This window comes from Oncorhynchus keta, chromosome 11, assembly GCF_023373465.1.
Source record: "Oncorhynchus keta strain PuntledgeMale-10-30-2019 chromosome 11, Oket_V2, whole genome shotgun sequence".
Lineage (NCBI taxonomy): Eukaryota > Metazoa > Chordata > Actinopteri > Salmoniformes > Salmonidae > Oncorhynchus > Oncorhynchus keta.
The window spans coordinates 21,386,665-21,399,820 of NC_068431.1; the positions used below are offsets into that span (position 1 = coordinate 21,386,665).

The 13,156-nt window shown below is 41.9% G+C and overlaps 1 protein-coding gene across 1 annotated transcript; it reads left to right on the top strand.

Moving 5' to 3' along the window:
• The first annotated feature begins 1,081 nt into the window (after window positions 1-1,081).
• LOC118389906 (ubiquitin carboxyl-terminal hydrolase 2-like) lies at window positions 1,082-12,485 on the top strand. Its single transcript, XM_052529705.1, has 12 exons — window positions 1,082-1,693; window positions 6,117-6,167; window positions 6,370-6,493; window positions 7,134-7,245; window positions 7,871-7,981; window positions 8,332-8,396; window positions 8,476-8,579; window positions 8,670-8,750; window positions 9,034-9,112; window positions 9,673-9,780; window positions 10,352-10,472; window positions 11,220-12,485. Exons 1-12 carry the CDS (start codon window positions 1,535-1,537, stop codon window positions 11,305-11,307), a joined length of 1,203 nt encoding a protein of 400 aa, XP_052385665.1. The 5' UTR covers window positions 1,082-1,534; the 3' UTR covers window positions 11,308-12,485.
• Window positions 12,486-13,156: the final 671 nt, after the last annotated feature.

Consider the following 13,156-nt stretch of genomic DNA (forward strand, 5'->3'; position numbering starts at 1 on the left):
GACAGCAAGGAGCAGGGACATGTTCATTGTGCACCAAACGAAGAAGACTTTTTGCTACGCTGTGCCCCAATGAGCACAACACTGGTACAAATGTAGGATCTTAATTTAAAGGAAATGTTAAACTTGTAATGTGTTTGTTGTTTAAAAAGGCTTCAGAAGTTAGTAATTTCCACTTAGAAATGTCAGACTTGATTTTCCATTCCGAAAAATGTATCAACCCCTACAAAAATGTCCATTTAATAATTCACATTTCCTGTTGCTGCAGGATTATTTTCCTGCTGTAGCAAACTGGATCAAATTAAGATCCTAAATCTTTATGCCTAAAAATCTGCTGGCATATTAAAATTGTCTGTCACTTGAAGGAAGATGAATCCAGGGAAAGGGTTTGATTGGGTAATGAGTTGCATTGCTCTTACTATATGCCAAGATAGTGTTTAATATTTTAATAGTGCCTCACCATACCAAAACATTTGGCAACGAAAAATGAAAACAAGCTTTCTTATTGGTCGGATTTAGGTAAGTCCCTCCCTGTTTCGGGCTATTTGCTTCCTATTGGATGTGACCCAGTTTTGTCATTCATTCACAATATTCTAGAGAATCACATGGCAATGCTTGAGGCTAGACCAATTGTTGCTTTAGCTTGCTAAATTTGCAAGCAACAACACGTAGGATGTTATTGACTTTTGATTTACTTAATGACATAAGCATGACATAATGTTGTCATACTATGTAATATCGGTTTTACTTATACGGTCATTACACTGTTATTAGGCATTATGTGGTCAAGCTAAATTCACCTGTCAAGATGGAAGAAGCCAACGCTGTATGGCAAAGTATTAAAATGGATGGATGGGTAGATTGTTCTATAGCCTACAGAAACAGACAGACACAGACAGATCGTGCTTTTCCATATATGGACCTTATTTTCCACCACCCTGTCCCCTACCCTCCCCTCAGTCCTCCTCCTTCTTCCCCCACCCCCTCTCCCATTTCATCACCGTCCTCTGTGAATGTTGAGAAGGTCTTGTCCTCTGCAGTTTGACGTCTCTCTCAACCACTGCTTTCAACAAGCATGAGACACTTCGTGACGTCTAGAGAGTCTGAGGGGGCGTGTGCTCATTGTAGTAAAACGAAAGTGCACGCCGACTCGATTATTCTTCAACCCACACTTGGAGAGGTGGAATCACATAAAACCGAATCGGTCTCAGTCAGCAGGCAGTGAGTGATATTCCAGATTGAGTTGCGGTCTGTTATTCTAGTGAACAAGGTGTCTGCTATATTGTTGTTGTTTTTACTGCACATCGCAACTATTTATCACCAGAGCCTGTTTTATGTCTAATTATGTGTTTCAAGGGATTCGAATTGAAAACCTTGTCATCTCAATCAGAACAAATATATGAAAAAAAATAGGGGGGAGATCAACAACGTCACGCAGGACTACTGTTTCAGTCATCGTAAACAACCTTTAACCATCGCCACCGCAAGTTGATTGTAGGTCTGTAGTCTGCTATTACACCGCCGCTACAACGCCATCATGCCTAGTCTGCGACAGTCTTACACCGTGACGGTGCCCGAGGAGTCACCGGCATCCACTTTCCCCTTCCTAAAGACGGACCTGCGCAGGAAGAGTCCTCCAATGTCGCGGTCATTGTTGATGTCCACATTTGTGGGTCTGCTTATCAATCAAGCCAAGGTGAGTGCGCCTATTCGGTCTGCAAGCAAAGGGATATTCATGTAGTCCATGCACTACAGATGTGGAGTGCCCATGCCGTAAATTGTATGGGCACGCCAAATCGATCACACTGTCAGTCGATTTAGTCAATTATGGGCCGATTTGATATTGACAATAACTTGGATAGATTTGTTTTAGTTACAGGAGACATTCCCACCCAAAAATAATCCCAGTAAAGGATAATATTGGCAGCTAAACGTACTTACATAATAATGCCATTTATAATCTGTGAGCAACAGATTAAATGTGTTATGAAATTGCTTTTAGAGATTGAGGATTTTTAAACTGTTCCTTCCATGTTGGAGCTTGGAATCTTTTCGGTTCCGTGGCGTTAATAGTTATTGATTTTCCAAAGCTAAAGTCAAGTCATTTTAAGTGATGCACCTGTAGGTTGAATAGGCAAGCCTACAAATGATTTCGACACCCGTGATAATATAATATAATTACAATATGTGTGGTGGAATGATGTAACCATACTCAGACCAATTTATGCTCAGGTAATTTTTGTTGTTGCTTTGTTTACTAAGGTGGATCTAAATAGGGTATGACGGTATAGGAATCGTTTCAATCCAATAGGAAAAGTTTTCACATTGTGTTCAAGGCATCCGGCATTTGAAAACCGTGGAGCGCTCAAACCAGCTGCCTGCTTGTCACGGTACTCGTACAGTAACCTCGCACAGTTGATTTGGTTACGTAATCCGGCTTTCAGCAGTTTTGCTATGAGCGTTCTCTACCCTGAGGAGTGTGTTGCCTGCTGGCCATAATGCATATAATTTAGACGTACCTCCAGCTGTTCTTTTCTGGCCCTGAATGTAGGCCACGCTTTACAGTACAGGACATTTGTGAGGATACTGATTCATATGTGCCTTTACCTCCAATGTGACATGCAGACTATAGTCTATTGTAGAGAGAATAATTAGGCCTAAAGAAAAAACATCATCTGATGTAGCACAGCCTATTTAAACAACACTGAAATCGTTCTTGAAAAAATATATATTTTTAAATATATCTAGGCCTAAATGTAAATGTATTATAAATGGTAAGGCCTGTATAATATGCCACAACATAGGCAGGCAGGAGATCAACATCAGCGGTTGTAAAATTGCTGATCTAGGATCCGTTTTTGACTTTAAGATCATCATGAATTAGATTACATGGACCTGATCCGAGATCAACTGTGAGACGTTTTAAGAATATGGGCCCAGGAATCCTTACATGAACCCTGAGTAAATGACAGGATGGCCTCTAGTGGACAAACCAAAGGCTCACAGTGCTTTATAGCTGCCTGTTTAGCATTCCTTCTATCAGGCAAGTTCTCAACACAAAACCTCACAATGAAACACCAAACAAACCACCATTCATAAGCATTGCCCTCAGTGACGGCTTGTCCTTGAAAGTATACACTTGATAAAGAGCAGTGTTTTACATCACAATGTTCCCTGGTTGATAGAGGAAAGCCCTGTCAGCACTTGTGGGTGAAGATAGCCTGATTTGTTGATTGTTGCATAACCGCAACACACATTAAGAACACTCTTAGCACTATTTGCCCTGTGTCACACTAACAATTAGGGCGTGACATTGTGTAATGATGTTTGAGCGAACACCAAGATAAGGAATATCAGCTTTTATCGCCAGGAAAGTCTCACCTTATCTGATGTACAGTACGCTGTGGGTGATAGGGCACATGGATTCTCAGAATGGGCCGAGGGCCTAAATATATGGATGTCCTTTACGGGGAGAGCAGAATGTTCCTCAGTCAGGACTGTCAACGATAACCATTGAATAACGGTAACACAACATTATCACCGCTTCAACAACATCAATGGTTGTAATACATTATCACTGCTTTATCCACCACAGTTTTGGTCTCATTGGTATGAGCTGTACAGTCAGCCTACAGTGTGTTTGCTGGGTGGTGCTACAGTATGAAGCGAGGTGTGTTTGGATGTGTGCATGTGTATCCCAGTCACAAGTTGTTTGCCTGTGACCAGTCCTGCACAGTAAGGCCGGAACACAATGTTCTCCCCACTCTCATACTTTCAATCTGTGCCAACCAATGGAATGACTTCCTCCCCAATGGAATTACTTCCTCCATTGGCCGTCAGCAAATCAGGGCCCTTATTGTTGGACCCACCTCCATGTCCCGAGTGAGCCACATGCCGACAGAGCCCATTCTCCACAGGCCTCTCCTCAGTAATCACTGTACTAGTGTCCCAGTGTCCTGGCTCCGGTGCTATTTGTACCCAGGTTGTGAGGAACTGGCCTGTGCATGCTGCTCAAGCCATATGCTCTGTTTCAGAGCTAACAATGCAGTGTGAACCCAGACACACCCTCTGATTGGCCATGTGCAGCAGTGCAGTCTCTACTCAATACTCACACTCCAGCTCAATGAGAGTTTGACCTCTAGAGACAAGGCCTACACTGCGCTGACAATGGAAAGTGAACTATGAGAAGTATGAGGCATTTGGTACCTGTCTGGTTGTGAGAAGTGGCATTGTGGTGCTATGTACTGTACAGTATGTGGAGTGGTTTGGTCTGGGACGGAATAGTCACTGACTCATGTTTCAGACTTAATTCACAGTGTGCATGTCCATGGCATGTGTGGACGTTTGTTTTAGGCCTGTATGTGCCTGACTGTTTGTGCTTGCTTGACTATCTGTGTGTGTGTGTGTGTGTGTGTGTGTGTGTGTGTGTGTGTGTGTGTGTGTGTGTGTGTGTGTGTGTGTGTGTGTGTGTGTGTGTGTGTGTGTGTGTGTGTGTGTGTGTGTGTGTGTGTGTGTGTGTGTGTACCTGCTTTTAGGCCTGTGTGTGCTTGACTATTGTGTGTGTGTTTGTACCTGCATGTACATGTGATACCACCCCAGTCCTGTCAGCTGTGGCGTCAGGTGGGGGCTGCCGTATACCAGTTTAGGTGTTTCATTCGTCAGCAGATGTACAGTACCGATGCGTGGCTTCCCTCCCCACATGTTACACTGTCACCAAACCCCCCACCCTAATCTGGACTAGCCTACATAGAACACTAGATGCATGTGTAATATTAATATGTAACTTCCAAGACGTTCCGTTCCCCAGAAATGTCCCTGTACAGCAACGTGTATTACAGGGACACTGTATAGAGTAGGTTACATGTAGCAGTAAGCTTGGAAAAGCAGTATTATCCATTAAACCTGCTTAACCCTGCGCTGGTTTAAACCAGTATTTAATACTAAATGAACACATTATCCCTTTAACACCAAGAAAAAAATAGCAGAATTTTTTTGTTTCAGAATATATGTATTTGGCTTCAGTGTAGGCCATAAATGAATAATTTATGTTCGCGTGACTTAAACTTTGATATATAATGCATCGGAAATATCTTAACCAGCCTGTTGAGTTGCCTAATTAGAGTAAACAAATTTTGTATTGGAATTTGCATAGACTTTTTAAATAATAACAAAAAATGATACATTAATTTATGTTATGACTGCTTAATTTACTTATAATGGAAGATACGCTTAGTTATATAAGGACTGATATAAAATATTAAGAAAATATGATACATTTGTGTGTCAAAATTATGTTTTAGAGGTCACCAACAAATTGTGGTAAATGAGGTTCGGTTTTGCTCACATTCCCTTCCTTGAATGTGTGTTGGAAGAAATATGGGAGTTCGATAATGAAAACCACATGATTTTACTAAATGGCATTTGTTGAGATGATAAAATATGACAAACAATACCATAGTATTACCATAGTATTGCTATTAGTATCTGTCCTGAACAACAATAGCAATATGGAAGAGATCAGGATATAATTTATCTTTACCCTGGTTCTAATGCAGGCCTGATAGGTTTTGTTCTTTCAGTTGTTGAGCCACAGATGGTGGTTATTTGTGTTTTGGTCATGACAAGCAGTGTCCCTCACCCAACGTCTCACGACGACACAAAGCACACCACTCATGACGTAGCTACCACGTGTGGTGTACTCTGACCTTAAGGCAACGATACACTCTGACCATCAAAAACCCTTCAGACAAGGTCACACCACTCCAGTGAACATCCAACCAGAGCCACGGGAAGTAGGGGTGCTGAGGGTGCTGCAGCACCCCCTGAAAAATGGGGAATAAAAATATATATATTCATAAAAACATTTATTTAAAAACAAAATGCAGTCTGTAGCATGGCAATTTTTTTGTTTGTTGTTGAACATTTGATTTTTCACAAAAGTAGTGCACTGGTCCTTTACAAGTCCTGTATTAGTGGACCGATATAGCCATCTGTAGCGCAGGCAATACAATGGTATGTGTTTGGACCTGTGTCCCTTTAAGTTGACATATATCAGGGACTGAGTGAAGAGGGATTTCTGTCTTGCTCTAACCTGTGTCTCCCTGTCTTTGTCTCAACAGAACTCCAAGAGTCCTCAAGGCCTAGTGGGACTGAGAAACCTCGGCAACACAGTGAGTAAACCATTATATCCGCCACTAACACAAGTCTGTTTTTACACTGTGCTTATGTCTGGTTTGTAGCAGATCTGATGTCCACTCTTTGGAATATCTATCCCTGTCACTGAAAAGTGTGCACTTCTAGTCTTAATAAATATTCTCTCCTTTTTCTCTCTCTCTGTCTCCCCCTTCTCTCACCTACTATTTTCTGGTGTAGTGTTTCATGAACTCGATCCTGCAGTGTCTGAGCAACACTCCTGACCTGAGGGACTACTGTCTGAGGAACACACACCGCACCGAACTCAACAACAACTGCAGAGCCAAGGCTGCTCTCATGGAGGGTAAGACACTACTGCTCCAACTGGTTGCACTTTACTTAAGCCTGCAGGTATAATGCATTATTAGAATGACATTAGAAGGATGCTACCAGCTGACCAATTCTGGAACATTTGACAGTGGACCAGTGCTGAAAAAAAGAAAAGGACAAAATGGTGTAAAAAAAAGCACTAATCATGTTTATGCAACATAATAATCATCCTAAGAATATTTACAGAACCACCTAAGGGTCACTATAATACTGACCTCTAATTCGTAACAATCTGTATGCTTAAAACGTACACAAATTGTGTCTTAAGTTGATTTGAAACATATAGGAGCTATTCTGTGCATGTACACACACAAACTCACACGCACTGATCCCCAAACAGGGTTTGGAGATGGTGAACAGTAACAGTAGTTCTGTCTACTACCTGATTGATATTCTTCACACGGCTCCTCTCCCCTGCAATGTGACCTCTGCTTAACAGTACAATGACTAAAAGTGCTCTCATTTTCTTTCCTCTCTCTCTCTGTCTCTGTCTCTGTCTCTGTCTCTGTCTCTGTCTCTGTCTCTGTCTCTGTCTCTGTCTCTGTCTCTGTCTCTGTCTCTGCCACTCTCTCTCTCTCTCTATCTCTCTCTATCCCTCTGTCTATCTCTAACAGAGTTTGCCAAACTCACTCAGACCCTATGGACGTCAGTCAGCAGCGAGGCAATCAGTCCCTCAGACTTCAAGACCCAGATCCAGAGATATGCTCCCAAATTTGTGGGATACAAGTAAGTCTATTCAGAAAAGGGCTGTGGTCTGATCTAGTAATTATATTTCTATGGCCATAAGTGTGCTGGGAGAAAGCGAGTTCATTTAATGTGAACTTTCTTAACTATTAAAAATGTCATTGTACTTTCTCGCCCCTCTCTCTCGCTCTCTCTCTCCATAAGGCATTAATGTAGACACATCTTTTATATTCATTTCTCATTTTGTGGCTGTGGTTGAAATAATAAGCTTTTGAAAGTAAACATCTCTCTTTCTCTCTCCCCCATCTCTCTCTCTCTCTCTCTCTCTCTCTCTCTCTCCCCCCATCTCTCTCTCTCTCTCTCTCTCTCTCCCTCTCTCTCTCTCTCTCTCTCTCTCTCTCTCTCTCTCTCAATCTCTCTCTCTCTCTCTCTCTCTCTCTCTCTCTCTCTCTCTCTCCCCCATCTCTCTCTCTCTCTCTCTCTCTCCCCCATCTCTCTCTCTCTCTCTCTCTCTCTCTCTCTCAATCTCAATTCAATTTCAATTAAATTCAAGGGCTTTATTGGCATGGGAAACATGTGTTAACATTGAGGTAGATAATATATAAAGTGAATATATAAAGTGAAAAACAATAAAAATCTCTTCTCTCTCTCTCTCTCTCTCCTCCAGTCAGCAGGATGCTCAGGAGTTCTTGCATTTCCTATTGGACGGCCTCCACAACGAGGTCAACAGGGTCACAGTGCGGCCCAGGCTCCCGTCCGAGGACATTGACCACTTGCCGTAAGTCTCACCTCCCGTAGCACCAACCCAGGAGCATGTTAATTAGTTTGAATCGTTTTGAAACAGAAAACGACAATTAGCATTTCTTAGTCTGTTTTCCTCTGCTTGGTGCCTCATGAACACGACCTTGACATGTTCTCCTAGGATTAGACATGCCTAGACATGCCTCATGATATTCAGGCTGTTAACTGCCTTTGTAATGAGTCATGTTTTATAGTTTTTTTTTTAACAAGACCTTGGTACCTCAGATTAAAGTCCCCTGGGATCTGTATTGGAGAGGAGTGTGTCTGTTCTAGAGGAGCTTGTTTGAATGTAAACTAATGTGGGATCTGTGTTTGTCTCCTCCACAGTGACAATGAGAAAGGGAAGAGAATGTGGAACAAATATCTAGAGAGAGAGGACAGCAAAGTGGTTGGTAAGTGTCTGAGTGACTGAGAACAAGTGTGTATATTACAAGTGTGATTTTCATTGTGTGTATCTGTTTCTCTGTATAGATCTGTTTGTGGGCCAGCTAAAGAGCTCTCTGACCTGCAGTGAGTGTGGTTACTGCTCCACTGTGTTCGATCCATTCTGGGACTTGTCACTACCCATCGCTAAGGTCAGTGTACACACTCACACGCACACTCACATGCAGGCACACACACACAGTGAAAAAGCTGTGCCTAACTGAGGGTGTTTGTGTCCACAGAAAGGTTCAGGGGAGGTGAGTCTGACAGACTGCATGCGACTCTTCACTAAAGAAGACGTACTGGATGGAGATGAGAAACCGGTAAGGGACTATTGCTATGGTGTGTGTCTGTGTCTGTCTGTTATTTGAGTGTTTGGTATTAAAAATAATTTTCCTGTGTATTTGAGTATTTTCAAATGCACAGCCCAACAAGTAATTTTATTTGAGTATTTGAATGCTTATTTTTAAAAACCAAATAGTCGACCAAATTGTATTTAAGAGAATTTTCAAATACTATTTTCAAATAACTGGTTTAAACTCATGGGTGTTTATTTTAATGTTTCAAATTCTTTCTAAGTTAATTTCCAAATACATCCTCCTCCAGACATGCTACAGGTGTAAAACCAGGCGGAAATGCACTAAGAAGTTCACCATCCAGAAATTCCCTCAAATCCTTGTGCTTCGTATCCTTTCCATTACTTCATATTAGTGTCCCCATCATTGGTTCCCCCAACAATTAAGTTACTTCCAATCTAGTAGTAATAAGTGTAGTAGTAATAGTTTTACTAATAGTAATAGTTGTTGTGGTAATAGTTTTAGTAATAGTTGTTGTTGTATAACCTTATAGTAGTAGAAGAGTAGCAATAACACTACAACCAGATACATAGCTAGAATGAACTGTCATTTTTAAGGAACTTTGGAGCCAAAGTCGTTGAAATTTTATATATTTCAAAAAGTGTATTAAAAGTTTATGGTTCTGGCTTCTGGGGTTAACCTATGTAGTCAGCTGCCCTATGAAAGCCAGGTAGAGAATTGCATTATAGCAATGCTACAACGCTATCAATATATATCAATATCTAGATATGGTACTATGCTATCAATAGCTATGCTACTATGCTACCAATATCTATGCTATCAATAGCTATACTACTATGCTATCAGTAGCCATTTATGCCACTATGCATTCAGTAGCTCTATGCTTCAGCTGTCCATGTGCTTGTCCTTGACCGAGCCCCTGTCCCAGACCTCAAGCGCTTCTCAGAGAACCGTGTTCGAACTAGTAAGCTCTCCACCTACGTCAACTTCCCCCTCAAAGAGTTGGACATGAGAGAATTTTGCTCTGAGAACAGCAGTAAGTAGTACACACACACACTCAACAAACAAGCACTCTGTCTCCTGCTACTTTGATATTGTATTGGTTTTCTTTTTAGAAGTGCTTTCAGGGCCATTTCTGAAGAGTCTTGTACAGATATGACGTTTATTGACTGGCCTGATATAAGTACTGACTGGATCATCTGGCTTCATTGAACTCAGGAAGCACACACACACTACCACCCAGTTGAAGTGACTTACTTTGTGGGCTCCTGCTACATGTCATGGACATATGGGCTACATAAAGCCTGGCAGTCTGGATATGGATGACATATGCAATGAGCCTATTAGGCCTGTGTCTGATGGTTGATGTTTGAGCCTTGCTCTGTGGACTGCATACAGAATACTATATGTTTATACAGGAGCCCAGCCTTGCTTTGTGTACAGTCTAGATAACCCATCCTCTTTATAAATCAGGCTTAAAACAGACATTGTTTTTCAATGATGTTAGGGGACTGTTGAAACTGAATGCATTGGTGATGTTAATGACATAACACTCATCTTTGTCTCTCTATCTCTCTCTCTGTCTCTCTCTCTCTCTCTCTGTGTAGTGAATATAGTGTATAATCTCTATGCCGTGTCCAACCACTCTGGGAATACGCTGGGTGGCCACTACACAGCCTACTGCAGGAACCCAGCCCTTGGGGAGTGGTACAGCTACAATGACTCCAGGTATGTAATGATACCATGATGTCATATACATCCTCATTATACCACTAGGAGTAGTTTGCTACTATATCAGAGTTAATGGCTCTGTTTTCTGTTTGTTTGTTTTCTGTTTGCTTGTCTCTATGTGTGTATATCACTAAGCTGAGTATACAAAACGTTACGAACACTTTCCTGATATTGAGTTGGACCCCCTTTTGCCCTCAGAACAGCTTCTATACGCAAGGTGTCAAAAGCGTTCCACAGGAATGCTGGCCCATGTTGACTCCACTGCTTCCCACAGTTGTGTCAAGTTGACTGGGTGTCCTTTGGGTGATGGAACAATCTTGATACACAAGGGGAAACGGTTGAGCATGAAATACCCAGCAGCATTGCAGTTCCTGACAAACAAACCAGTGTGCCTGGCACCTACTACCATACCCTGTTCAAAGGCACTTAAATATGTTGTCTTGCCCATTCGCCCTCTGAATAGCACAAATACACAATCCATGTCTCAATTGTCTCCAGGCTTAACAATCCTTGTTTAACTTGTCTCCTCCCCTTTATCTATGCTGATTTTAAGTGGATTTAACAGGTGTATTCAATTAGGGATCGTAGCTTTCACCTGGATTCACCTGGTCAGTCTATGTCATGGAAAGAGCAGGTGTTCCTAATGTTTTGTACACTCAGTGATTATTTCTATATATGTGGGTATGTCTGTATGTCTATAACAATGCTCTGATTAACACACACCTGTTCTCTGTGTCCTTACAGGGTGAGCTCCATGTCATCCAGCCAGGTTCGCAGCAGTGATGCCTACGTGCTCTTCTATGAGCTGGCCTCCTCTCATTCACGCCTCTGACGCTACATGTCATGGACATATAGGCTACATAAAGCCTGGCAGTCTGGTCATATGGATGACGTATGCAATGAGCCTATTAGGCCTGTGTCTGGTTGATGGTTGATGTTTGAGCCTTGCTCTGTGGACTGCATACAGAATACTATATGTTTATACAGGAGCCCTTGGCACTATGGATTTAGCTTCAACACATAGGCTACACTGTACTGCCAGGATACAGAGATTGAGTTGTGGTTCAACCATCTTCCGGGGACATTGGGAAGAGCATTGGGACAATGGGAAGGCCCTTTCCAGCTAAAAACATGTCAACATTTGAATATCATTGAAAGTCCCGGTGACGTGTGTGTGTGTGTGTGTGTGTGTGTGTGTGTGTGTGTGTGTGTGTGTGTGTGTGTGTGTGTGTGTGTGTGTGTGTGTGTGTGTGTGTGTGTGTGTGTGTGTGTGTGTGCGGTCACCATGCAGACGGCGAAGATGCCTCTCTATGCACTACAACGAGGACTGTATGCTTAGAATAGCTAAGCTTACAATGGCTATGTTATGCCACCTTAATACAAGTGTGTGTGTGTGTGTGTGTGTGTGTGTGTGTGTGTGTGTGTGTGTGTGTGTGTGTGTGTGTGTGTGTGTGTGTGTGTGTGTGTGTGTGTGTGTGTGTGTGTGTGTGTGTGTGTGTGTGTGTGTGTGTGCGGTCACCATGCAGATGGTGAAGATGCCTCTCTATGCACTACAACGAGGACTGTATGACCCCAGTTGTCATTTCAAGGTCACCACTGAGACATGAAAGACTTTATCACTCCGACCTTCTGTTCTGTAAATTATTCTATTTAAATTAGATATCATCTTATCTGTGACTTTGGAGATGGGATGACTCTCTAGCACCATCTGTTGGTGTGCTGTGGTTGTAGGTTTTGCACAACCTCATCTTCCTCCCGTTTCAATAGGACTGTGTGTGTGTGCCTGCTGTGTGCATGTGTGAAAGAGAGAGACAGAGAGAGCGGCCCCTCTCCAACTTCAAACTAGTGGTGGAGATATCATGCCATTGCAAAACGAGATTGAGAGAAACTACATCTCTAGCTATGTTTTTTATGACTAAATGTGTATTTTTGTATTTATAAAAAAACATGGTGAATGTAACTGTACTGTTGTTCTAATCATTAAAATATCATTATTTTTCAAGTTTCAAGTATTATTGTCATGTGCACAAGTATTGTGAAATGCCATTCTTGTAAGCTCTTTCCCCACAATAGTATTATAAAATAAAGTAGAACAAAAAGACATGTGAAATAGAAACAAGAAGAGCACCAGAAAACAAGTAAGTTACATAGAGGGTCAGTTCTCGGGTCAGTGACATTTTTACAATGTGCAGGGATGTGCATGGATAATGGACTATTTTTTTTTTTTTTTAATTTGACCTTTATTTTACTAGGCAAGTCAGTTAAAAATTATTTTTTTCAATGACAGCCTAGGAACAGTGGGTTAACTGCCTGCTCAGGGGCAGAACGACAGATTTGTACCTTGTCAGCTCGGGGATTTGAACTTGCAACTTTTACGATTACTAGTCCAACACTCTAACCACTAGGCTACGCTGCCAGGGTAGACATGCATAAGAGTAAGGTAACTAGGAATCAGGATATATGATAAACAGTGGCAGGAGTGTAAATTATGATTGCATGTGCATGTATTTTTGTGTGTGTGTGTGTGTGTGTGTGTGTGTGTGTGTGTGTGTGTGTGTGTGTGTGTGTGTGTGTGTGTGTGTGTGTGTGTGTGTGTGTGTGTGTGTGTGTGTGTGTGTGTGTGTGTGTGTGTGTGTAATCCTACGAGTGCGCATTGAGTCATTGAAAAAATTAAAAAGGGT